Here is a 26667-nt window from a genome sequence, read left to right as displayed (position 1 = left end):
CTCCTGCTTCAGCCTCCCAAGTGTGTGGATTACTAGTGTGTGCCACCAAGCCGAATGTGAACCCCAATTTTTTTTTGCATTAATGGATAAATTGTTGAGGACAGAATCCATTATTCATCAGGAGGAACAAAAACAACACACTAAATGACAAACTATAAAGGAATTTTTAAAAGCTCTTGCAAAATTCATTGAAAGCATTAGTTAAATTTTCTCATTAAAATAAAGGAACTAGATTAGCCAGGGATATAGTTCAGTGGCACAAGCCACCTTCTTGGCAAGCGTGAGGTTGTGAGTTCAATTCCCAGTACCAAAAAAAAAAGGAAGATTGTATTCTAAATTTGTTGACAGAGGAAATAGGCCAAGCATGGTGGTGCATGCCTGTAAACTCAGAATTTGGGAGGCTAAGACAGGAGGATCATCACAAATTCCTACTGAGTTCAAGGCCAGCCTGTACTACATGGTGAGAGCCTGCCTCAGGATATCCCAGTACTCAGGAGGATGAGGCAGGAGGATTGCTGCACGTTTGAGGGCAGATTGGGTTACAAAGTGAGTTCAAAGCCAGCCTGAACTGCACAGCAAAACCCTATCTCAAAAAACAAAATAAAAATAAAAAATTCAGCCTGGCGTGGTGGCATATGCTGGTAATCCCAGCACTCAGGAGGCTGAGGCAGGAATCATTGCAAGTTAAAGACCAGCCTGGGCTACAAAGTAAGCTGAAATGAATGATGAGACCCTGTCTCAAAAAGACAAATAAATAAATAAATTTTAAAAAAATAAAAATTCATTGAAAGTGTTTGTTAAATTCTCTCATTAAAACAAAGGAAATAGACCAGGTATGGTGGCATACACCTGTACTCCCAGCACTTGGAAGGCTGCCACAGGAGGATCACCACAAGTTCGAGGCCAACCTGTGCTACCTAGTGAGTTCAAGGCCAACCTGAACTACACAGTGAGACCCTATCTCAAAAATCAATAATAATAATAATAAACAAAATAAAGGAAAAATAAACTGTTTCATTTTAACTACAGTATACACGGATTTAAAAGTATAAAGAAAAACAAGGAAAAAAGTATAATATAGTATGTGATCATGTACAGCTTCATTTCCCCAGGCAATACCATTTTAGATGTTGCTAATACAAGAAAAGTTTCCTTCAGCGTGTGTAGTGGACACTTGTTACAGTTTGTGTCTAGGTGGACCCCAAGCCTCATACAGTCCTGGAGGCAGCTGAATCTAGCGTTTGTGATTGGTTCGCTGTCTAGTGCTGAAATTAGCGGTGAGAATGGTGCACCCACCCAGGGCAGAGCTGACACACGGTATAAGGGAGGGAAGGAGGCGTGTTTTGTCCTTATTTGCCTTTTTTGCTCTTGCTGTTTGTGGCTGCCATGAACAGTTACCCCTCAGCCACACCACTTTGCCTTGGAGCCAACTGAGTATGGACTCAAACCTCAAAAAACTAAGCTAAATAAACTTTCTCTTCCCTAATTTTGGGCGTCAAGTATTTTTGTCTCAACAATGAGAGAAAAATAACCAAGACAGAACTGAAGACAGAAAATGAGACTTACTGTCCACGAGGATACCAACGATGCTTCGTTGTAAAGAACATTTTGCTAAGCTGTTCTATCATGGGTCCTTGCTCAAGGCATTCGTTTTCTTCTAATCTGGTTTTCAGCACTTGATCATGTGTTTCTTCAATATTTTGGACAGGATCTGGCTGAGGGATAGGCTACAAAATAATCAGCAACAAACAACATCAGAATACACAGATGTCAGCCAGCACGTGACTGAGTGGACAATAAAACGAGCACCACACTCAGTATTCTCCGGGTCCTGCGGGGGAGGTGAGTTATCACAGCAGTGCTTGCAGCTGTATGATTCAATAGAGTTAGAAACGCTTTTCTTCTCATAACAAATTTTTTATTTCTTTTGCAGTAAAATTCTTACTATTATTTCTCCCCAATAATAAAGTAGTCGTTACTTCAGTTTCTATCTCAAAAAGTCTAAATTAGGCCCATTATTATCATTTGACATAAAAGTTGACAATCTACCTGCACCATCAAGGTAAGATGCGATGAAAACCCTTGCACCAGGGGCTGGGGATTTAGCTCAGTGGCATAAGCACCTGCCTTGCAAGCAGGCAGTCGTGAGTTCGATCCCCGGTACCGATAAAAAGGAAAAAGACCAAAAAAGAAAACCCTTGCACTGGTTCAGTGTGGCAGTCTTATCTAGCACATACATAGGTCTGGGAGTGAGCCCCACAATATAAACAAACACATGAACAAACAAAAAAGTGCTAAAGAACATAACATTTCTTATATTCTATAGAAACAAAAAAAGCTTTCTGTTTTCACTCTGGGTGACCGAAATGCTATGGAATAATGCTTTATGGTAAATTTGAGTAATTTTCCCCCCAAAGACATTAATTGGTAAAAAACTTCACCTCTCCAAATATGTGATACAACAGTGGCTCATACAGCCTCTAAGAATCATTACCTTGAAGGGTCAAGTTACTTACTTTTTTGACAGAATCTTGCTATGCAGTTCAGGCTAGCCTTAGGCTCACTTTGTAACTCAGACTGGTCTTGAACTTGCAATGATCCTCCTGCCTCAGTTTCCCAAGTGCCAGAATTATAGGAGTGTGCCACTACACCAGGCTTTTTGTTTTGTTTCATTTGTTTTGTTTGAAACAGGGTCTTGCTATGCTGTTTAAGCTAGCTTTGACCTATATAGCCAAAGCTGTCCTCAAACTCACATCAATCCTCCTGCCTCAGCCTCCCAAATGCTGGAATTACAAGCACATATCACCACATCTGGTTTATTTTAAATATAAATAATATGTGCCAGATGTGATGGTACACACCTTTAATCCCAGCACTTGGGGAACTGAGGCAGGAGGATCACTGCAAGTTCGAGGCCAGCCCAAGTTACACATTGAGTTTAAGGCTAGCATAAACTACACAGTGAAAGACTGTATGTCTCAAATAAAATTAATGTATTAATAATAACATTCAATATTACAGTCATGATAATGAAAATAACATACCAATGATTATGTAACTGTAGCACTGCCTTGTTTTACAAATAACTGTACATAGTATAGTACAATGAAAACCTAACTTTACAACCAGATATGAAACATTCAAACATAGAAGGCTTCTTTATGTCTATACAGTCTTGCTGACAACTGCAATACCTGACCACTGTATTAAACATTATAATGTATCCACCATTTGTTCATGAAAAATGATGACTTCTTTAAACGGCAATGTATAAACTGGGTGTGGCACACACAGCTGTCAGCCTAGCACTTGGGTGTCAGAGGCAGAAGGGTGGCTATGAGTCCAAGGTACGCTGTTATAACCTGTGTCTAGATGCAGTCACAGCTGGGGCTTTTTCAGCGGCGGCTGAATCCACAGTGTGTGCCTAACTCACAGTGCAATGCTAGGACTGAGGGTGGATGATGACCAAATCAGCCGACGACTGGTTTCAGTATCCTGGATACAATATAAGGGACAGAAAGAAGCTTCTCTTCTCCCTACTCTGTGCCCACCATAAGTGTTTCTCCTCTGCAAGGCCTGCCTGCCATGCCACCCTGCCTTTCAGCCAACCTATTAGGAACTGAAACCTCTACAAGCTGTGAGAAACAAATCTTTTCCCTTTGGGTGATGAGTATTTTGTCTCATTAATGAGAAAAATAACAAAGACATAAGCCTAGGCTATTCATAAATTTGACTGTATACCAAGACCCTAACCCAAATAAAAGGCAATGCATATGCAAAAAGAGATGACACAATTAAACAAGCACTTCAGAAATGCAGAGTAACAGAGATGGGTAAGAAGTGCAAAGAGTCCTATCACAGACACAGCAATTCTACTAGGGGTCAGGAAGATGAGTTGTCAGTGGTATCACACACCTGTAATCCAACTACTCAGGGGGCTGAGGCAGGAGGATCATAAATTGGAGACAGGCCTAGGCAACTTAGTGAGATGATCTCAAAATAAAAACCAAAAAGGGCTAGGATGTACCTCAGTGGTATGCTGCTCTTCAGTTTGATTCCCTGAACCCACATTAAACAAAACTAAACAAAGTAATGGAATGTAGGCAAGATCACATGAGAGGTAATTTTTAAAAATAAACCTCAAGAAGATGATTTTTTTTTTCTTAGTTCTGGGAATTGAACTCAGGACCTTGTACTTGCCAGGCAGGCACTATGCCACTGAGCTACAGCCCCAGCCCAACAAGATAAAGGCCTTCCAAGTTGCATCAGTAAGGAAGGACCTAGTTGTATAGTACTCCCTCCTAGGGTAGGAGAGAATAAGGCAGAAGGTACGTACGTGCATGTGTGTCTGTGTGTGGTGCTGGGGATCAGGCTCAGGGCCTTCTGCACACTCTGCATGTGCACAACGTCTCTGCCCAGCCCAAGCAGGACAATGAAACGTCAGGAACACACACTCATTCTGATTCTGCCACTCAGCAGTTCTGTGGTCTTGAGCAAGTCACACTTCTCCCTTTCTATAAAATCACTGGAGAAGTATCTACCTCACAAGGGTCTGAAGATTAAGTAAAATGATGTAGACAGTACTAAGCTTTCCTGTCCCAGGGCAGTTTAGTAAGCGGTAGGTAGCTATTAACATTTCTTATAAAACTCTAAACAGGAAAAGTGATATAAATTATTTTTAAAAAGAAGAGCTCCTCAGAAATTTAAAGTAGTTATCTTAAAAGACCATCCCTTGATAAAGTGAAGTAATAGTATCTTTGTGCACTGCTATTGTATGCTGGCAGGCACTAAGGAAACATGGACTTTGAGCTGTGAAAGTTCAGAATCAAAATGGAGTCCCTTGCATCAAGCCCTAACAAAGAGTCCTAAGAGGAAGAGGAGGAAGAGGAAGTAGTGTAGTAACAAACACAGCCGGGAGGTTCTGAAACAGTGCGTCTCATGAGTATTTTGCCTGATACCCTGAACTAACACAAGACCCTGCCAGTGACTGCAATCCTGCACAAAAAGCGACACACATCATGTGAACACCTGCTCCCTTGTTGATCCCTGCAGTTGTTCCGCCTTTAGAAACGTCCCCTTGGCTCCACGTTCTGAGCATGCAGTTTACTATGGCAACCACATTCTCACTGCAATACTCTGCTATCTCAAACTATCTTTGGAGAATCTATCCCTAATGTTATTTAGGTTTGCTAAACCAGTTGCTAAAAATCAAATGTCTAAAACAATAAAAAGCAGGCATATTGGGGCTGGGAATTTAGCTCAGCTGCATAAGTGCCTGCCTTGCAAGCATGTGGGCGTGAGTTAGATCCCTGGTACTGATCAAAAAAAAGCAGGCATACTGGCACATGCCTATAATCCCAGCATTCTGGGTGGCTGAGGCAGGAGGACAAACAAATTTAAACCTTGCCCAGGCAATTTAGCAAGACCCTATCAAGATTAAAGAAAAAAAAAAATCCACAGAGCTGGGGATGTAGCTCAATGTGCGGGCCTAAACAAAATCTATCAAAAAGTCACTTTCAAGCATGATAAATGTCCACCATCTCTCCCTAGGCCAAAGCGGGCTTGACTCTTAATTTGGCACAGACTCTTTTTCTCTCAAATGTTTCCAGGTGCGAAGATAAAAGACACTGGAATTAATAGATTCTTTGAAGTCCAGACCAAAAGCCGCTGGCAGATTCAGAACTTTTTTCTCTGTAGTACTCCTTGATCAAACTTCAAAGAAAGGGTAGGTAAATGTTTCAGTACAATGAAACAAACAAACAAAACTGAACATCAACTTTGAATTAGAACTGTCACCTTGAATTTCTCTTTAAGAATTCAAGAACTTAACTTTTGAAATTTCCCACTAAATCAACTACTAAAAGACATACAATTTTCCCTTTATTTTTCTAAAGCATTTATTTTCTCCCTAGTGTAAATCCTTTATTTTCCTAAATGATAAACCCTAAATTTTAGAAAAACATTTTAGAATTTTAGTACTTTAATAAAATATAGGGGCTGGGGATTTAGCTCAGCGGCATAAGTACCTGCCTTGTAAGCAGGCGGTCGTGAGTTCGATACCCGGTACCGATAAAAATGAAAAAGACAAATAAATAAATAAATAAATAAATAAATAAAAAAAATATGCATGTGGGAGAAGGAAGATTTTTTTTTTTTCTTTTTGGTCTTTTTGACACAGAGTCTTTATGTAGTTCAGGCTGGCCTTGAGCTCACTTTGTAGCCTAGGCTGGTCTTGAACTTGCAATGATCCTCCTGCCTCAGCCTCGAGAGTGCTGGGATTATAGGCAGAGGAAGATTTTCTTGCAAGATATTTTAGATTCAACAATGCTGGAGAGTGTGCTAAGGAAGTGAGCCCAAAACTTTCAAGGAAGAATGGAAGGGTGGAAGAGAAATGACTAGGAGATGACAGCAACAGAAAAAGAAAGAAAGTGGATGATGTGGTTCATAACACAAGTTCCAAAGCTGGAAACTGTTAGACAGTAGGGAAATCACCTGAATATGACCTTAATGAACTAGTACATTCAACGTTAAAAGAAACTGGGAGAGAACACAGCAATTACTGAAAAAGACTGCCGAAGGCAATGTCCCCAAGGTACATAGTCGATCTCTATCAGAGCTGGAAGTGAAAGCAACACTCTGGAAAGGCTAAGGTTATGAGAGAATTTGTCTGTGATAGTAAGCTCTAAAATTGCAGTGGGAAAGTTTTGTTGCTGTTGTTGTTTTGTAAGTGGGAAACATTTGAGAGTTGGAACGGATAGAAAAGTCAGATTTGCAGATGTGAAAAGTCAAACGGGGAAAAGAGCCTGGAAATTCAAAATACAAGCTAACAGCTTTGGGCTTCTTGGAACAACCACTGTAACAGCGGACGGAGCACATAACCAAATATGCAAGAGAACAACAGAGACACAATGCAGAATGAGCTGGAGGGTTACAGCGCAAAGGCAGTGACTCAGGTCTGTTTTCGGAGACTTTACCCAAAGAAATGAAACAGAAGAGGTCCTTGGATTAGCACCTATGAGGGGGAGTAGGATATACAGCAGCAGGACAAAGTGCTGAAAACAGTAAACAGTGGACACAGAGCTCGGTGGTCGACACTTGCCTGGCAGGTGTGAGATCCGGGCTCAATCCCCAGTACCCCCAAAAAGAAGAAAATAGAATAAAAACTAGCCAAAGGACAGCAATCCAGCAAAATCAACAAGCACACTGGCCCTAGCGATTTGTAAAACTCGGTCCCACTACATGCATCGTTCTCTACTTGTCTTCTTCTCATAAAGCAAACCAGATATTACCAAGTATGGTAGACGAAGGCTTTGAGAAACAAGAGAAGGCATCTTAAATACAAAATAAGACAAAGATCAAACCAAAGTAACTGTTACAAAAACAAAATCTCTTCTAGCTGCTGCCTGAAAAAAAAGGAAAGAAAAATAAACTGGGCAGTTTAAAATGTACCTGTTTTGGCTCATTAGCTATAGCTAAATTACACAATAGTGCACCTGTCTAATCCTAGCACCTGGGAAGCTAAACAAGAGGATCACCACAAGTTCAAGGCCAGGCTAGGCTCCACAGTGAGTTCAAGGCCAGGTCAACATACACAATGACACACTGAGATCCTGTTTTAGAAAAAAAAAAGTTAAAAATTCACCAACTATTAAAGCATTATCAGAAAAATAAATAAATAAATAAATAAAAGGACGCTCAGAACCAAGAGTACAAAGTTTTAAAAGTATTCTGAAATACAAGTGTTTTCAGCTGGGTATGGAGGTTCACGCCTGTTATCTCAACGCTTGGGAAGCTGAGGCAGAAGGAGCACCATAAGGTCAAGGCCAGCCTGGGCTATGTAGTGAGTTCAAACCCAGCCTGAACTATACAGTGAAACTCTACTCAAAAAAAACAAAAACCAACAAACAAAAGTAAATAAAATAAAATACAAGCTTTTCATAATTTATTAGATTATAATATAGGAAGTATGGGATAATATACTTTATAGTTTGAAACAGTGATACCTCAGTTCACAAACTTAATTCTTCCCAAGATTCTGGTCGCAAATTGAATTGGTCACAAACCAAATTAAATTCAATGGTTAGGTTCACTGCTGACCTTATAGGGAAATTTGATTTGATTTGCAACCAAGTCCATTTAGCATCATAGAAAGAATTAAATCCATGAACCAAGGTATCACTGTACTAGATGCATCTAACCAGAAGCCTACCAAAAGTTTTAGACCAGAAATATGATGGCATAGCTATGTTTAAATGGTTCTGTTTTGTTTTTGTCTTTTTGAGATAGGGCTTCCCTGTGCAATTCAGGCTGGTTTTGAACTCACTTTGTAGCCCAGGTTGGCCCCGAACTCTCAGTGGTCCTCCTGCCTCAGTGTCCAGAGTGCTAGGATTACAGGAATGCACCACCATGCCCAGCATTTAGTTTACTCTATAAAAGAAGAAAACAAATAATGAAAGAAGGCAAGTCAAGTATGGTGGTGCATGGCACTCAATAAGGAAAGAGAATCATGACTTCAAGGTTAGCCTTGGCTACATAATGAGTTCAAGGCTGGCCTGAACTACACATATCAAGTCTGTAGTGAAAAAAGAAAGAAAAAAAGAAGAAAAGAAAGAAGAATTATAACAGTAAAGCAAGAAAAAAAAAAAAAGGAATCAGCATGGTGGCACTCACTTGTAATCTCAACACTTGTGAGGCTGAGCCAGGATTCTTGGGAGTTTAAAACAAGCCTGGGCTTCAAAGTGACTCAAGGATAGCCTGAACTGCATAGTGAGACCCTCTCAAAAAGACAAAAAAAAAAAAAGAGAGAGAGAGAGAGAGAGAGAAATAAGCAAGTAATTCCTTTCCCTTTATATACTGTGAGGAAATAAGAACATTTCTAAGAGCGAATTAAAAATTTTTATACGTACTCTTGTGTGTTCATATGGAATGTCCACAGAAGGGTGGTAGCACACGATTGTCCTGCCGTCAGACGTCAAAGCAAGCTCTACTTTGCTGGAAAACAATGTTTTAGACATAGAGTTATACTGCATTCAAAGTGGAATGATTATTCTTAGAGCTAAAATCGATTAATTACAAATTGCTAAGAAGAATATGCTATATTACTGGACTGGAAAGCCCTAAAACTAGTGATGGTAAACCTCTTAGAGATCAAGGGCCCAAACTGCAGCCCAAAACCCACTTATTTATCACAAAGTGCCAACACTGGCCCTGTGAGCGCTGCTATCTGACACTCAGCTGCTGGGGCAATGCTGGGGCAGCTCCGCATGCGTGCCAACAGAGAGGGGTCTGCATGCCCAGGGGGTGCCACAGGTTCACAACCACTGCCATAATATATCAGCCACAATATGTCAGCTTAACTACCACCACAACAAGTAACTAACGATTAGATTTTACCTAATGGAGGGTAAGGCATTACATTGTTTCACCATGTTTCACCACTGAATATCCAGTGAGGCATGGTGGCATGTATAAATCCAGTTATTTAAGAGGCTGATGCAAGGGGACAACAAGGTAGAGCCCAGCCACCACAACTCAGTGAGACCCTGTCTCAAAATAAATATAAAAAGGGCTGGGGATCTAGCTCAGTGGCACAGTGCTCCTGGGTTGGGAGGAAGGAAGGAAGGAAGGAAGGAAGGAAGGAAGGAAGGAAGGAAAGAAGGGAGGAAGGAAGGGAGGGAGGAAGGAAGGAAAGAAGGAAGGAAGGAGAAACAGAAAAAAGGAGGGAAGGAGGGAGAAAGAAAGGAAAGGAAAAGGAAGAGGAAAAGGGAGGAATGAAAGAGAAGAAATGAAAGGACTGATTCACTGTCATGATGACATCAATTTTTGTTTGGTCGTGTCAATAGGGCTTGAACCTAGTGCCAATCAACTCAGCTCTAGCCCTAGTCCTTTTTAAAGATCTTGTTGGGAGACAGGGTGCTCTAGCCTCCCAGAGTGCTAGGATTATGCAACATGACTACAACTTTTAACTATCAACTGGTTTTTGATGATGTTTTACATAATGCAAAACAATTACATAACTCAACTTTTCGAGTTTAAAAAATTACCTAGTCCAAACTGAATGCAGATACATCTGGGTGAATGGTTTGGGGATGACAATGCGCAGGGTGTGTGTACGCTGCCCTGACTGATGGGTTCTGAAATTTTGTTTTCTTCTCTTTGACATGAAATGGATTTTTAAAAAAAGAAAAGAAAAAATACATTTACTTAGACCAGTGTGTGGAGCACAGTATGCCCTCTATAAACACAGGTGATTATTTTTAACAATTAAAAAATAAAATCACTAGTCCAGCCAGGTGTGGTAACACACACCTGTGATCCTAGCACTTGGGAAACTGGGGCAGGAGGATCTCTGTGAGTTCAAGGCCAGCCTGAGCTACTTAATGAGATGAAGACCAGCCTCACTACATGGTGAGATACTGTCTCAAAAAACAAAACAAAATAAGTTACCTAGTCCAATTTCATTACTAGCAATCTTAGTATACATTAAATGTACAACTAAAACTAAAGTGGAGCCAGGCAGGGTGGCGCAGCCTATACTCTCAGTACTTGGGAGGCTGAGGCAGAAAGGTTGCTACAAGTTCTGAGGCTCGCTTAGACTATCTGAACCTCATAGAGAGGCCCTATCTCAAAAAGCAAACAAAAAACAAAAACACCACAAAATTAATGTCAAAAGAAAACATATTTTTTCTAAAACTTGCAATAAAAGTACATGCTTTGGTAGCATGTATACTAAAATTTGCAATAAAAATCCAACAACTTAAATAAACATTCTAATTTCTGTACATCAGTTTCCTGTAGAGAAAAAAGTTTTCCCAATTTCCAGCATAGTGACTTGAATTGAATAAGTATCAAATAAATGGTGTTGAACTAAATATTTATAATTTAGAATTATTCAGTATCAAACAAAAGATAACTACTTAAACTAATAGATATGCACCCTAACAGAAAACTATGAAAACTAATTAACTTTTCCAAAAAGCTAAAGCATGCTTCAAGAAAAGATAGCATGTCTAAAAGTATGCCATTTTTACAACAAATTAAACATTCACTGAAATACAATAAAAATGATTTTTATTTAAAACATTTATAATCCAAACACTGAGTAAAAATAAGACTATTGAAATCATTTTTAAAAACAAAATTACAGAAAGACTAGTCAGAAAACTAAGCAGAAAAGAAAAATCATTTCAGACACAGCTAAGACTATTAATAACTTGTCCCACTGAATTTTAATACATACCAATTATAGTCATCTGGAAGAGAAGAATACGTAGACTTACAGCAAACATGAGGTAAAGCTCCATCTGTAAAACCCCAAGCAGCAAAACGGACGGGTGAATCTGAGCATCTACTCTCTTACCAACTAAAGCTAGTTTACTCATTTAACCACCATGTACTGTTTTCTATGAAAGAGGTGTCGACTAGGTGCCAGGGATTCCACAGCATATAAGACTGAGAGTCCTGCCTTCAAAAGGAACCCCAAGAAGTCAGCCAACACAGGGGTGCACCTGCTTAGGATGGGGAGGCACGCGCTGAGCTCCGCGCACCGAGAAAGGCCCGGCCTGCCCAGCGGTGCACCGTGCCCCGGTGCTCCACGGAGGGAGGCAGGTGGCCTGCGCTCAGTGAGGGTGAGTTCAGTGTTCCTGGGGGAAACTACAGGTAGAAGCAGCTTCTCAAACAAAGTACGGCATCTGCTCAACCAGATCCAAAAAGAAAGTACGGCATCTGCTGGCAAACAGAATTGGACAAGAACCAAATCAAATTCCCCCTAAGATCAACACGGAACCTAAACATGGGAATTTGATTTGGTTCTTGTCCAATTCAATTTGTGACAAGAACTGTAGAGAGAATTAAATTCGTGAATTGAGGTACCATTGTATTGAGGTATTCCGAGCTTTCCAAGAAACAACACTGGATGTACTTGGACATTCTAAAGCACATGATTTATAAAGAGTATTAAGTGATAAAACACAGAGCTAACTTCTTTTTTTTTGAGACTGGGTCTAACTTTGTAGTGCAGGGTGACCACCAACTTACTATATAGGCCAGGCTGGCCTTGAACTCACGGAGATTTGCCTGTTTCAGCGTCCCAAGTACTGGAATTACAGGAATGCATCACTATGCAAGGTCTATACTTTCCTTTTAAAAAATGCTTACAAGGCTGGGCGTATGCCACCTGCCTGTAATCTCTGCATTCTGGAGGCTGAGGCAGGAAGATCACCATCCGATCAAGTCCAGACTAGAATACATAGCAAAACTCTGTCTCAAAAATAAATAAATTAATTAAAAGAGTCATAATTACTTTAAATGTTTGCAAAAGGTCCATTTATGTTTTTTTAAAAATGTATGCCCTTTTAAACATAAAGGAAAAAAATTTAGAGGTAGCTCATGAGACTTAAAAGTAAATTCTAGGCTGTGCTGTGCATGGTGGTGCACGCCTGTGAGTCCAGCATTTGGGAGGGGGACTTCATGAGTTTGAGGCCAGCTTGGGTGACATACCAAGTTCAAGGTCAGCCTGAACTACATAACTGTCTCAAAAAGAAAAAAAAAAAAACTCTAAATGCCTATATGTTGAAAGCTCAGAGCCTGAAAAGGAGGGAGGGGGAAGTGGGCGGGCAGGGGCAGGGATGGAAGGCTTGCTATAGAGGATGATTTTGCAAACTCTTCAACGCTCTATTGATAAGAAGTATTTAGTGGACAAAACAGTTTTCTTTACCTCAAGTGCTCCCAAATAACATAATTATTTCTTTTTTGTCCTAGTTTTCAAACAACTCTTTTCCTCCTAACTCAATAAACAAACTTTCAATTACAAATAAGTAGGAAACATGAAGAAAGAAATCAAAGTCAGGCAGAAATATATAAAAAAGTAGTTTAACATAACTATGCAAAAAACAAACCTACTGCTTTATTACCACGTCTATGTTAGAAACAGAACACAAGGCAGGGTGGTGCACACCCGTAATCCCGGCACTTGGAAAGCTGAGTAGGATTGTAAGAGTTTAAGGCCAGCCTGGCTACGTAGTAAGTTCAAGGCCAGCCTGAACTACACAGTAAGCCCTGTCTCCAAAACAAATAACAAGAAAAAAAGAATGGATTTTATAGCAGGAAAAGAAAAATGAACATAGCTGATTGGTTACTTATATGGGACCACTGTTTGCTCATCAAACATATTAATAAGCTTGCAAGAAAAAAGACAGTTCATTAGAATTACATTTCTTTAAATAAATACGTAGAAAATAAAATGTAACAAAAATATATCAAAATATTGGGCCGGGGATTTAGTTCAGCGGCACAAGCACCTGCCTGGCAAGCATTAGGTTGTGAGTTCAATCCCCAACACCAAAAAAAAAAAAAAAAAAAAAAAATCAAAGTATTGCTAATGATCATCTCTGGAAGATAGGACTGTGAATTTACCCTTTATTTGCAAATTTTAAGTAGTAAAAAGTAGTAAGTGCCCAGGCATAGTGACACACTCTGGGAGGCTGAGGCAAGAGGATCACAAGTTTGAGGTCAGAATAGGGAACTCAGCAACTTAGTTAGAACTTGTTTCAAAAAAATAAAAAAGAAAGAAAGAAAGAAAAAGAAAAGAAGAAAGGGCTGTATATATACATCAATTCAAAGGACTTGGGTTCAATTCCCAGTACTAAAGAAAAACAACAACAACAAAACTATAAGTACACTATGTATAGATGTTTCAAATAAAAGTTACCATCTTCCAGTCCCTCACCTAAATTCCACTTGTAACTTACACACATAACCAGTTTTTAGTCCACATCTTTTACTCTTGATTTATGCAGTCCGCAATACCCATAGCAGATCATTTTTTAACACAAAAACAAAATATATGATTAGATACTATTTTCTGAATACTTCCTTTCATACCTTTATTGATATTTCTGTGTTGGTAAAATATTTAGTTAAGATGTAGCATAATTTATCTACACCCCAATTTAAAAGGCATATGCAATTAACTAAATGCTTTATATATATTTTTAAATGCTTTATATTTTTGTTTGGATTTTGTTTGTTTGTTTTTATGGTACTAGGCACTGAATTTAGGTCCTTGTACAAGCTAGACAAATGCTCTACCACTGAACTACACCCTCAGGCTAAATACATTGATTGTTCTGTAATATCTGAAAATGTTTAAAACTCTTTTCAAACATTAAAAATAACCTCACTTACTTTGGATTGGAAATAAATGTTTCAAGAGAGCGCTCTTTGATATGGCCCATTTCACTGCTACTGCTGCCGCCGCCATAATATATCAAGAAGCTTATCAGGTGGTGTGAAAAAACATGGGGAAGAAACTGCCTTTAAAATCTGCTTCTAGGCACCAATTTTCATTCCTGCTTAAGAAATAAAGAAAAATCAGCACTCATTATGGTAAATTTAAATATCAGGAGACTAAGAGAGAAATTATTACCTAACACTACAGTCACCTAAAGCAAAGCTTTTAAAAGCCACAAATTTCCACAAAATTTAATAGGCCAAAGAGCAAGAGCATCAAAAGATGAAAAATCCCAGAACTATGTTCATGCAAATGATTCAGTAGCCAATGCATTTTTCCACTTACTACTCAGTAAGTAATGGAATTAATCAGTAAATATGGAATTAATCTTAGAGGGGCTGGGGATTTAGCTCAGAGGCATAAGCGCCTGCCTTGCAAGCAGGCAGTCGTGAGTTCAATCCCTGGTACCAATAAAAACGAGAAAGACAAAAAGAAAAAAATTAGCAATTAATCTTAGAAACAATCAGTCACACATGGTACACAAAGCAACTGCCCTCTAATGCTAATGGTCTGTGTACAATTTCCCAGTAGACACAAGATCTTATCACATCACTTAACAGTAATACCTGTTTTTTAGTAATATTGTTTTTGACTAAATGAAATATTAAACAAGAAGGCCTATTCGTCCTGATTTTCTTTTTTTGGTACCAAGGATCGAACCCATGACCCTGCACTTGCCAGGCAGGTGCTTGTGCCACTAAGCTAAACCTCCAGCCCCAAGAAGGCTTGTTTTTGACCTATTAAATATTTTTTAGAGGGATACATGAATTTCACCATCTTATATGCGTCTAAAGTTTTAAAGTTTCCAAGTTGCTTTAGTCATTATTTCATTATACTTTCATATTAAATCCACACAATGTACTCTTTATTTCGAATCATAAAAAAAACCGAAAGTTCAGAATTTAAAGGACTTGCTTCCAAAGACATTAGAGTTGGTCACTTACAAACTGGTGGGCAAATCATTAAATAACGCTCCATTTCTTTAAAGGTAAAATGAGAAAAACAAGCACAACCTCTATTTGTTATTGAGAATAAATGACATATAACTACTCTACCTTCTTTTTAAGTGGCCTCAATGACTATTCATGGCTTTCCCCTGACCGGATAGTAATGAAAGGGAACCTGGACACAGGTCCTTTTATACGCGAGGGTATTCATGCTCATTCCTGATATTTGTCAGTACCTTAGCAAAGCTGCCCCAGAGTTCCTAGTAGTATGTTATTTACAGTTGACGGCACTCTTTCAAATACATGATGTGCTATTTCATTAAGTCTGGGAAGCAGATATTTTTGTCTTTCAGAGGACATGCACAGGCTTACAGTGGTCAAATGATTTACTTGCTCACCATTCCATTGCTTATCAGATAGGATGTGCAAGACCCAAACCTACGTCTTGTAACCACGAACCCAATTACAAAACATTCTGGTAGACAGCAGGTTCCCTAGGCCAGCACACCCAGTCCAGGGCCAAAATTTTTATCCCTGGGGCAAATCCCCTGGCTCCCAATTCAAATACCAAGGAAAAATGCACAGAGAGCCTCAGAGGGTCTGAAGTTTTAGCAACAGGTTCCCAGGAGCACACAGATCTAGTACACAGAGACGGGGTCTAAAAACTTCAACCTGGAATGGTCCCGAGAGCCACAAGGCCAGGCAACTCAGCGGGACACCCTCCTGGGCATGATGATGCGCGACCACAGGCCGGCCCTTCGGCAGCACGGAAGGAACCTGGCTGTGCCAGCAGCGCTGCCCTGAGCTAACGACTGGCGGAAGACTTCACCAACTGCGGTTAAGCCGCTGGGCCTGCCGGGTTCCTAGGGACTCCTCCATATCATACAATAAAGAGGTCAGCGGTTATCCTGACAGCTACTCACCACTAGGCTGCCATCTTGCCCGCATCCGGGTCCTGCGAGGCACCTTCCCGCGCGCCCTTCTGGCCCGCGAGGCACCCTGGGAATCGTAGTCTTCGCGGGGAAGCAGCAGGCAGGGAAAGTCCACGGGCAAGGGCGCTGCGGTCTCCCACTGTGGTTATAGTCGCTTGGTCCCATCGCCGCCGACAGCACCCAGAAAAACTTTAAAAAAATTTTAAGAATAGCCGGGCGTGATGGCACACTCCTGTAATCCCACCACGTGGGAGGCTGAGGCTGGGCGACAGTTGCAAGTTCAAAACCAGCCTGGGCTACAAAACGAGCGCAAGGCCAGCCTGCACTGCATAGCTGGATAGCGAGACCCCGTCTCAAAAAAAAAAAAAAAAAAAAAAAAAAGACAAATAAATAAATAAAAGTTTATATTAATATTCAGAAACATCCTGGATTATTCCTTGGTGGATGAACTGGGGTTTCCCTGGGGAAGGAGGCATTCCTGAGAGGTGGGAGCCCTCTGACATTTGAAGTGGGGAGCTATAGAACCTCCTATGCCCCTGGGTGGAGAGAAAGGAAGACGCTGCAGGTGCCCTCAAGTAGACTGATGGAGCCATGCACGAATCGGGGACAACCGGCAGATTTGGAGTTTTGAGACAGGTGAAAATGAATACTTCTGTTTGGGGGCCATTGAAGTTGGGGGTTCTTCTGAGATATCCAAGTGGAGATGAATGAGGCAAGTCTGTAGATATTGTACATGTTTGGTAGTAGAGGTTGGGAGAAATTTAAAGATACATCGCTATAGATATAATTTATATGTCTCTGTGATTCTAATATTTTTAAAACTTTATTGAAAAATTCAAACATAAAAAGAAAGGTACTTGGGAGGCTGAGGAGGATCACAAGTTCTAGGCCAGCCAGGGTGACATAGTGAGATTTGTCTCAAAAAATGAAAAGGAGCAGCTAGGGATTTAGCTCTATTGCATAAGAGCCTGCCTGGCAAGCAAATGGTCGTGAGTTCAAATCCCAATACCAAAAAAAAAAAAATTAAAAGGACCAGGTGTAGCTCAGTGGTAGAATACTTCTTGGTTCTAGCCTCAGTATCACAAAATAAATGGAATAGTATAATAAGCCAGGGCCAAGGATGTAGCTCAGTGGCATACCACCTGCCTGGCAAGCTCAAGGCCCTGAGTTCAGTTCCCAATACCTGCCCCAACCCTCAAAAACTATAATAAGCCAGCAGGTGCTCCTCATTCAAATTCAATAATTATTAACTAATGGCCAGTTTTGTTTCATCCGTACTTTTAACATGAATTTTCTTCTATATTATTTTAAAGCATATAATTTCGTCTACAAATATCTCAGTAAAAATGCTTAAAAATAAGGATTGCTTTCTTTTATTATAACTACACTATGTGCTTCTTAAAAATTGGCAATGATTACTCAGCATTTTAAAATATCCAGTCAACACATAACTTCTCATTTGATTCATAAAGATCACAGTTTCCCTTTAGTTTGCTTGTTTGACTCAGGATCCAAATTAGATCCACATATTTCAGATACTTTGTCTTTTTAATGAATAAATTCCTCCTTCATTTCTCTCCTTCCCACTCCAACCTTTTCTCCTTGACTTATTTGTTGACTAAACCAGGTTGTTTCTTTCAGAGTCCCAGAAACCTGAATTTTGGGGGAAGACTTTAATTTTTCTTTTTTTGAGATGGTCTCTATGGATAGTTGAGGCTGGCCTCGAATTTGTTGTATAGCGTAGGCTGTCCTCAAACTAGCAGGGATCCTGTCTACCTGACCTTCCAAGTACTGGGGTCACAGTGGAGTATGCCACCATACCCAACTGCTTTGTTTTTTTTCAGCCTGCTTTTTGCCCTCTTGAATTCCCATCTTCTCTGTCCAGGCCTGTAGATGCCTAAAGAGCATATTAGTAAATTATTAGTAAATCCAACCCACAGTAGGTTTAGAGTTGTGTTCTCTAAGCAGCATTCTTAATAATGGACACAGCATTTTTATCTCCATCTGCTGAATCCTGTATGTATCTTTCAACTAATTATACTTCTAGGAAAGAAAAAAAGGACACTGTTTAGCTGGGTGTGGTGGCACACACCTGTAATCTCAGCACATGCGTGGCAGGCTGATCCCTGCAAATTCGAGGCCAGCCTAGATGACATAGTGAGATGCTCTCTCAAAAAATAACAAGAAATTTTAAAAAAAAAGATGGCATTTATTTCTTCTCCTGCAAAAGACCTGCATTCTTGAATAGTGAACATTTGAGTGTTGAGAGTTATTGGTACTGAAAGAGAGACTATCAAGTAAAAGTAACCTTTATTCAAGGGACATGGAGAGAACCCCATGAACAGCAGTGGCCTGGTGTTCTCTGCCAGAACGTGGGGAATACAATATACATATAACCTCTGACGGGGGTAATGCTTAGGGCGGGCATTGACGACGCACAGGAGCTGATTGGAATTTTCTGTGCACACAAACAGGAAAGGGATTTGCAATTAAGGCTTGGGAAGAAGCAGGAAGTGGTAAGCATTCCTGCTTTGGCCTTCCACCATATTAGACCACCACCGTAACTGTACAGTTATTTATTGTAGGGTAAGAACCTTTCATTCCAGTCATTTTATTGTTAGGAAAACGGCAAAGTCTCTGTCTTGCTACTTTCTACTGAAAGGGGGCGCCGTATTGGGTTTTAGGAAGGTTGATGATGGTTAGGGACAATGGTTGATGCCCATGCAGAAGCTGGTTAACAGGTGTTTCAGCCAGGACAACTTCATCATTGGTGAATGCCCACATCTTAGACTGAAAAAACAAAGAGACAAGGTGTGACGAGGAGGCAGGCCACTGTCATATTTAAGGATCCAGGTGAGGTAAAAGGAAAGGTGTCTTTGATTTAAATATGCCATTCCATCAGGACCACAGTGAGGCAGAATTCTGAAAAATAAGTGTCGGGGGGCTGGGGATTTAGCTCAGCGGCATAAGCGCCTGCCTTGCAAGCAGGCAGTCATGAGTTCAATCCCCAGTACCGCTAAAAAGGAAAAAGACAAAAAAAACAAAACAAAAAATAAGTGTGGGGTTAGGAGGAGTGAAGTTAGGAGAGGTGATTATCCCCCATCTGAAAGGGTAAAAGTTAAAAGTGTAGGTAGGTAGGGCTTGTCTTTGGTCCAGGAGTTGAGCTGGAAAGAATAAGAAGCATGAGAAATACAAGGCCTGATTGAATCATATTTGGGAAATTACAGAGTAGAGGAGAGGAGGGCCATGGCTGTGTCACTATAAGGGAGACAAGAGCCCAGGCCTATAGGGATCTCACAGTTGACTAAACAGCTGAGGGTAGAGAAAACTAAGACAGTTGTCACATAGAACAACATGAAGATGACCTTACACATGACGCAGGAGTCTTTAGGAACTACTGTCAAGACTCCTAGTGTAAAAAATAATTAATTAATAGAATATAAGGAATTAGGAACCAAACTGGATAACAAAACATGACTTAGCCTGAGAGTTGTGGCTGTGAGGTCTGGGTGAGACAGAGACGGGTGGGAGATAGAAGTTGAGATGGCCACTCAGGGTGTTAGATTCAGGGATGGGAGGCCACTGCTTGAGTGATGTGGAACCAGGATGGCAGCCCAGCAACTTTGACCACTGTTGGGGTTGACAAGAAGACCAGGCAGGGGCCGCTCCAACTTAGTTGTAGTCCTTGGGATGATTTCCTGTAACAGGACTTTAGGAAGTACATCAGCAGTCTCCCTGATTGTGGGAAAGGCTTTTATCCATCCTGAAAAAGTATAAACAAAGGTGAGAAGATATTTGAGAGTTTTGTGGCAGGGCATGTGTAGAAAATCTAACTGCCAGTCCTGACCAGGAGTGTGTCCACAAAATTGATGAATAGGAAAGGAAGAGGGTGCTGTGTGTCCCCGAGGAGAGGTTTTACTATAGAGATGACAGGTGTAAGTTGTTGAGATCTCAGCGTGTCTGGGTCAGTCTGCATAAACACAAAGGAATAACAAAGGCATTTTAAAGAACGATGTAAACTGAGTGGTGGAGGGAGGGAGGCATATGAGAAAGGATGGTATAAGGATGTGGCACCACTGGGTGGACTGGGGTAATGACATTATTGATTACCCCAAGGTCCTGCCCTAGATGATAAGACCCATCAGGCTTAAATACTGGGAGAATGGGAATATTATGAGCTGAATGTGTACATTTAAGAAAACAATTGTCAAAAAGGTGCTTAATTACCAGGTTTAAGTATCTGTAAATGTTTGGGAGCTATGGGATATTGAGGAATGCAAGGAAATTGCCCACACACGTCTGCCAGATGGTTGGCCGCTCAGTGACCACAGCCTTCTCAGCCTCAGTCTCTACTCCCACTTCAGGAACAGGCTGGCACTGAGGGATTAGCTATTCATGTTCCTTTTATACTCTCTGACCTGTCTGAGATTAGCCATAAATTAGGTTCCTATTCTGTATTTTTATTTCTTTTTTTTTTTTGTCTTTTTCATTTTTATCAGTACTGGGGATGGAACTCATGACCGCCTGCTTGCAAGGCAGGTGCTTATGCCGCTGAGCTAAATCTCCAGCCCCTGTATTCTTATTTCAAGAGATCTCTATTAATTCATGGGAAGCCATTAATAAAGTTATAATCATAAGTACCCTGTTGATTCTATTATTTGACTCCTGCACACTTGATTCTTTGCCTTTGTCTCCGTTAGACTTAAAGCTGCGCTCCTACCTAAGATAAAAACCAGATGTCTTGTGACTGTGGCGGCTATCCTGCATGTGAGCCGCAGCAAGATGGCTGCTGAAAACCAAGCATGAGACCAGAGGGGAAAATGCCAACACAGGGGAAGGGGACCAAGGACTGTCCAGTTGGAATAGATGGCTCACGTGGAGGGGATTGAGAAGATGGAGACTGGGGAGAGACACTAAGGGAAGAATTAGAGGCCACTGGGGATGAAGAATGGGGAGAGGATGGCGCAGGGGGCACAGAGAAGGCTGAGAAGGCTGCGGGGTTTGGTATGAGAGACGCAGGGGAGCAGCTGTAAAGACATGAACTGCATCATCTAAGGGGTCTGGTGGGGAGGGAGGGAGAGATCCTGGGGGAGCAGAGCGAGCCAGGAGTATTTGGGCCATCACAGAAGACAGAGTGAGAGGAGGACGCGTCCTCAGAGTAAAAAAGGCCTAAAGATGAGGGGTTTCTGCCAACTCACCGCCATTGTGACAGAAGCATAAATACAGGATCAGCTTTTTGGTTTGTAGAGCCCTGAGGCCAAGAGCACCAAGGTCATGGGCCAGGCACCCCAGAGGTGTGTTTCTCGGGGGACAGGAAGTGGTCCCCATGACCGAATTATAAGTGAGCTGAGAGAACAACTTCCCCTCTGGACATAAGAACTTTAGCTCTCTGCCAAGGAACGGGGAAGCTGTCCTGGGTCACACTTAGCAAAAGAGGTCATCACCAGTTTTCAAAGTGTGACACGGAAAGTCCCAATACCCGTTCTCCTCCCGGTAACTGGTATCCATTTTCAGGGATGGCAGGATGGGTCTCTGCAGCAAGCTTGCTAAGAAATGGAAACAGAAAACCTGGCGGGCAGCCCACCTGCACGGAGTGAGGAAGGTCACTGTTGCCTGTGGATTAGCGGCTGCAAGTGAACAGTCCCAGAGGAAGAAAAGGGGGCTCTCAGGCAGGGGACTCACACTGGGGGGGTTCCCAGGAGCCACTCCCTCTGCCATCTGAGTCACATGGGCACCGTTAGGAAAGAGTTTTTGGCATGATGAAAGAGAGAACATAAAGTAAAAGTAGTCTTTATTCCAAAGACGTGGAGAGAAGTCCATGACCACCAGCGATCTGGCTTTCTCTGGCCGGAACACGGGGCATGGGATATGCATATAACCTCTGACTGGGGGTGGTGCCTAGTGTGGGCATTGATAACTGGAGAGGAGCTGATTGGAATTTTCTTCTCATGCAAACAGGATGGGAAGTTGCAATTAAGGCTGAGGAAGTGTTAGTCATTCTCGCTTTGGCCTTGTGCCTCGTTAGACTGAAAGAGTTTTGGCCCAGACAGGACACTGTAGCCGGTGAAGCCTTAGAGGTGGAACCAAGGAGCTCCTATCTCCCCCACCCCTAGGAATTTACCTATGCTGCCAAACAAAGACCAATGGGCTACCTGTGCATCCCTAATGCCCCCTTAGGTTCCACCCCAAACCGAGGTTACTTATGTGCCTCACTCCACGTGTTCCCCAGAGAGATCGCCCACCCTGGGATGGAGATGCCACGCTCCAGGGGATCAGGGGTATCTCTCCCCACATTCTCAGAATAAAGGTCATTTATATTTCATACTTCTTATCTTTTCAGCCACCACCTGTCCCCCACAGTTCTATCAAGACCACCGCCATAACTGTACAGTAGTTCATTCTAGGGCCAGAATCTTTCAGGTGTCACCTTAATCTGCAAATGATACAGAAAAATGAAATTTCTGACCTACTAAGTCCGCGAGTTCATGTTCTCTGAAATCAAAGAATGAATTTTAGGAACAACAGAGGTTAAGAGTAGAATATATTTATTGAGAGAAAGAAAGCTTCTGTGTGAAGAGAGACAGAAGGGGTCCCGAGCGGATTGCCAAACACTCGGTCTTTCCTAGGGACTTTTATAAAGCAAAATCATGGGGCAAGATGAGTTCAAGTTGGGGAAGATGGGGAACTCAACAAAGCAGATGGGTATAAGGTGGGACATAACTATAGTTAGCCAATAAGATCAATAGTTCAGGTAAAATTGATTACATTAGGGACAGATGGGGAAGCGAGTCACATAGAAAGTGGGCATTCTTTTTTTTTGAAAGTGGGCACTTCTTAAGGAGCAGTGACTCTTCCCTAGGGGTTTGGAATGGGGACTCCTGGCTTCCTCAGGGTGATAGGGAACTATTTAGAATATCAATCCTCAGGATATGGGTGCATTTGCTTGGTTTTTTTGTCTTGAGGCCTGTCCCACAGCAGGAGATATCATCCCCCACCCTTGAAGTTGCCAGGTATCTGGGCTTCTGCACTGGCTCCTTTGAGGACCTAGCCCTGTCTCACTGCCTATAATATTTCTAACTCACTCAGCTGCGTGCAACACAGTGATCTGAAGAATCTAACATTTCGACCGTGAGAATTTGAATAAGCAGGAAGAAAGCTATAAATATGGGTCAGAAGAGTTTAGAAAAACAGGAAGAAGGGTAAGTCAAGGTTGCTAATGCAGCTGTTTAGTTTTTCTTGACCAAGTCAAATAATGTGACATAAAAATGCATAGACTCCTAAGGTTTGGAGCCTTCTGTGGCCCTGGGTTGTGACAAACAAATGTATGAGGCAAGTGACTTGAACTTCACTGTTGGATGGAGTCCCTTCACCTTTAACCAGGTTCCAAGGCCAGAAAGCACCCCAAAGTCTGAAAACCCCTGCTCCAGGATATCTCTGATGCCAAACTATGTACTAGGAAGAAAACACAGATTTCAGAATCATTTCTACTGAAGCCAGAACCAAGCACAAGACAGTTTCCTGCAGACAGTGAGCGAGACAGCTGAAAAGCAGATGAGACATACAGAGGAGGAGAGCTGGGAGCTGGTGGGGTACTGAGAACACCCCTGGGTGGGGCAGGCCAGGTAGGCAGAAGAGAAGAAGGGTGGAGGCCCGGCGGGCTGAGTGTGCAATCCCAGGTGGAACCAAGGACCCAGAAGCCCGCAGTTCTGGGCACCAGAAAGGGTAGCGCGCGGGAGGCAGGGCGGGATCAGTTGTTGCCTAACCCAGCAAAGCTGCTGGCCAGTGAGTTGATTCACCATCCTCCGGAATCCTGTTTCCGCTGGGAACTGGTTCAGGAAAGGAGACAAAGGTAGTTGGATGAGCTGTCCATCCACCTTTTTAGAAACCTTGTGGAGTCAATGAAGGGCTCTGCAGAACTCTCCAGTGGTACAGTCACTGAAGGGTTCCCGCTGGTTACAATAACAATCCCTCCTCTTACAGATACTTGTGTCCAGATCGCCCACAAGGCAGTGTCCTGATGCTGCAAGGTATAATGAGGGAACTTGAAAACAAATACTTCTGCCTCCACAACTATGACGAACTGAACTCAGGCTTATGAAAGAGAGCCTCTATTAAAGGTGTCTGACGCATTTTCCAAACGGATCTGTTTTGTCTTTGCAAAGCCTGAGACTTTGTGAAAAGCTCTGTGGTCCTGTTGCCAGGAAGGCAAGCTGAAAAGTGGAGGGATAAACAGAAGCATCCTGTACTTTCTGTAAGCCCTGGCTTACAGAAGTTCATGAGTCTGTGTTAACCATTTTCAGGCAAGTGTTTATTTTCAGCCCTAGTTCATTCCCATGGCAGTTGTTTTCTCCCAACAGGGTTTTGCTGCACAGCCTAGATTGGCCTGGAACTTTCCATGATCCTCCTGCCTCAGCCTTCCCAGTGCTGGAATTACAGGGTATACCACCATAGCTGGTATGTGGCAAAATATTTTTAATTTATTTATTTTTTGTCTTTTTCATTTTTATCGGTACCAGGGATCGAACTCACGCCTGCTTGCTTGAAAGGCAGGCGCTTATGCCGCTGAGCTAAATCCCCAGCCCCAAAATATTTTTAAGAGTCTTCATGTAGCAAGAACCAGTGCTAAGATCCAGGGATCCTAGGGTCTTGGTTACAGTGGTGACCAAGATACAATAGACCCCTGATTCTGAGGACCTAAGTCATAAGAAATGTACTAGGTTTTTGTTGCATCTGTTAGAAGTGATGCATCTGTTATTATAGAACTGAGGTAAAAAACCTGCACTATTTGGGGTAGGGAATAAGGAACCCAAGGCAGTCAAATAGTTTGCATAGGAGTAAGAGATCCTCCTGGAACTCTGATTCCTCCAACTCAGCATCCTTGCGTGCTCTTCCTGTATCATATTGCGACAGAAACAGAGACTGGAAAGAAACAAGTCAGACAGCAAAGACTGACAGATTCAAAAAAGATGAATCAGTTGAGAATTTGGCCTAGCGCTATTCAGAGTTAGCCATTTTACCTGTCCACTGTGATCATTTAATTCAGTACCACGGGCCAGAAACTCTGCCGCTGAGTCTTTTCTTTTGTAAGGCAAGGCCTTTCTGTGTAACCCAGACTGGCTTTGAACTTGCCATGATCCTCCTGCCTCAGCCTCCTGAGGCCTGGGATTCCAGGTGTACACCACCACACCCAGCTTTTCTCTTTTTTCTCGATTCCCCCTGCTGCCGTGAGGTGAGCAGTTTCCTCTACTGCATGTCCCCACTGTGACATAAGGCCTTACCACAAGTTGAAAAGCAAGGAGCCAACTGAACATGGATGGAAGCCTCCAAAGCTGTAAGCCAAAATAAACCTTTCTTTTAATTTTATTGGTACGTTTTATTTTATTTTGTTTCGTACATTTGAGATACACATCATGATAACAGTCATGGTAGGGGAATGTGATTGTCATGTATATCTAAAATGTACCAATAAAATCTCATAAAAAATTCCATCACAGGCTATTTGTACATGGTATATCTTCCAGCTTCTTTCCCCCCATTCTCCTCTCCTCTCTCTCTCTCTCTCTTTTTTTTTTTTTTACCCATACCAGGGATCGAACTCATGACCACAGGCTTGCAAGGCAGGCGCTTATGCCACTGAGCTAAATCCCCAGCCCCTCTCTTCTCTCTTTAGCCTGACTTCCCCTTTTTATTTACAAAAGTTTTGTTTCTATTTTTCCTTCTTTTTTTCTTGTCCCTTCTTTCCTTCTGCCCTCCTTGGACTCCTCATTTGAACATTTTCTTGCCATTTCCCAATACCTATAAACCTTTCTTCTTAGAGTTAACAGAGTTCTTTTAAGAGTTACTGTAATAGCAGGTATTTTTTCACAGAAACAGGAAGCTAACACAGTAAATTAAAATATTTCCCTTTTGTTTCTTTCCTCCAGGTGCCCAACACCTCTTCCTCGAAGGAATGGATTCAGTTAGTTTATTCAAGATCTTTATTTTGTTTGTAATTTATGGATATAGTAAATGAATTGTTTAGCACTGAGTAGTGAACCCAGGGCCTCACGCATGCTAGGCAAGGGCTGTAACCTGAGCTACAAGCCCAGGCCTTCCAGCTTTATTTTGGAACAAGGTCTCCTAGTCTCCTGGCTGGCCTCAAATCCCATGCCTCAGTCCCCTGAGTAGATGGAATTAAAGGCATGTGCCATTGTACCCAGCTAGAGGTCTTCTAAAAAAATGAAATGTTATTATGTATATTTAAGGCACACAGCATGATGTTTTATATAGATAGTCAAAAAAGTTACTATAACGAAACAGATTAACATATTCAGCACTTCTTATAGTTATCCATTTTTTGTAGCAAGCTATTAAGCCTTTCCATTTAGCATAAATTCCATATACAGTATATGTTACTACCTATAGGGCTGGTGTCACCCATTAGATTTCTAGATCTCTATCTTTCCTCCATGTCTGCTACTTGATGGCCTCCAATCCATCTATTGTCTTCAGCTCTATC

General features: G+C 41.7%; 1 protein-coding gene across 1 annotated transcript in view; it reads right to left on the bottom strand.

The window, feature by feature from the left end:
* Positions 1-16313, bottom strand: part of Mrpl42 (mitochondrial ribosomal protein L42) — a 30790-nt gene extending 14477 nt beyond the window's left edge. Inside the window, exons 1-5 of the mRNA XM_003475888.5 lie at positions 16161-16313; positions 14185-14348; positions 11240-11303; positions 8907-8991; positions 1567-1727 (exon numbers count right to left, since the gene is read on the bottom strand). Coding sequence (XP_003475936.2) covers positions 1567-1727; positions 8907-8991; positions 11240-11303; positions 14185-14260 — 386 coding nt within the window. The 5' untranslated portion in view covers positions 14261-14348; positions 16161-16313. The remainder of the gene's footprint in view (positions 1-1566; positions 1728-8906; positions 8992-11239; positions 11304-14184; positions 14349-16160) is intronic.
* Positions 16314-26667: the final 10354 nt, after the last annotated feature.

This window comes from Cavia porcellus, unplaced genomic scaffold (assembly GCF_034190915.1).
Source record: "Cavia porcellus strain 051 isolate PalLab524CR breed Dunkin Hartley unplaced genomic scaffold, mCavPor4.1 scaffold_8, whole genome shotgun sequence".
Taxonomy (NCBI): domain Eukaryota; kingdom Metazoa; phylum Chordata; class Mammalia; order Rodentia; family Caviidae; genus Cavia; species Cavia porcellus.
This window is presented reverse-complemented; position numbering and strand designations above follow the sequence as displayed.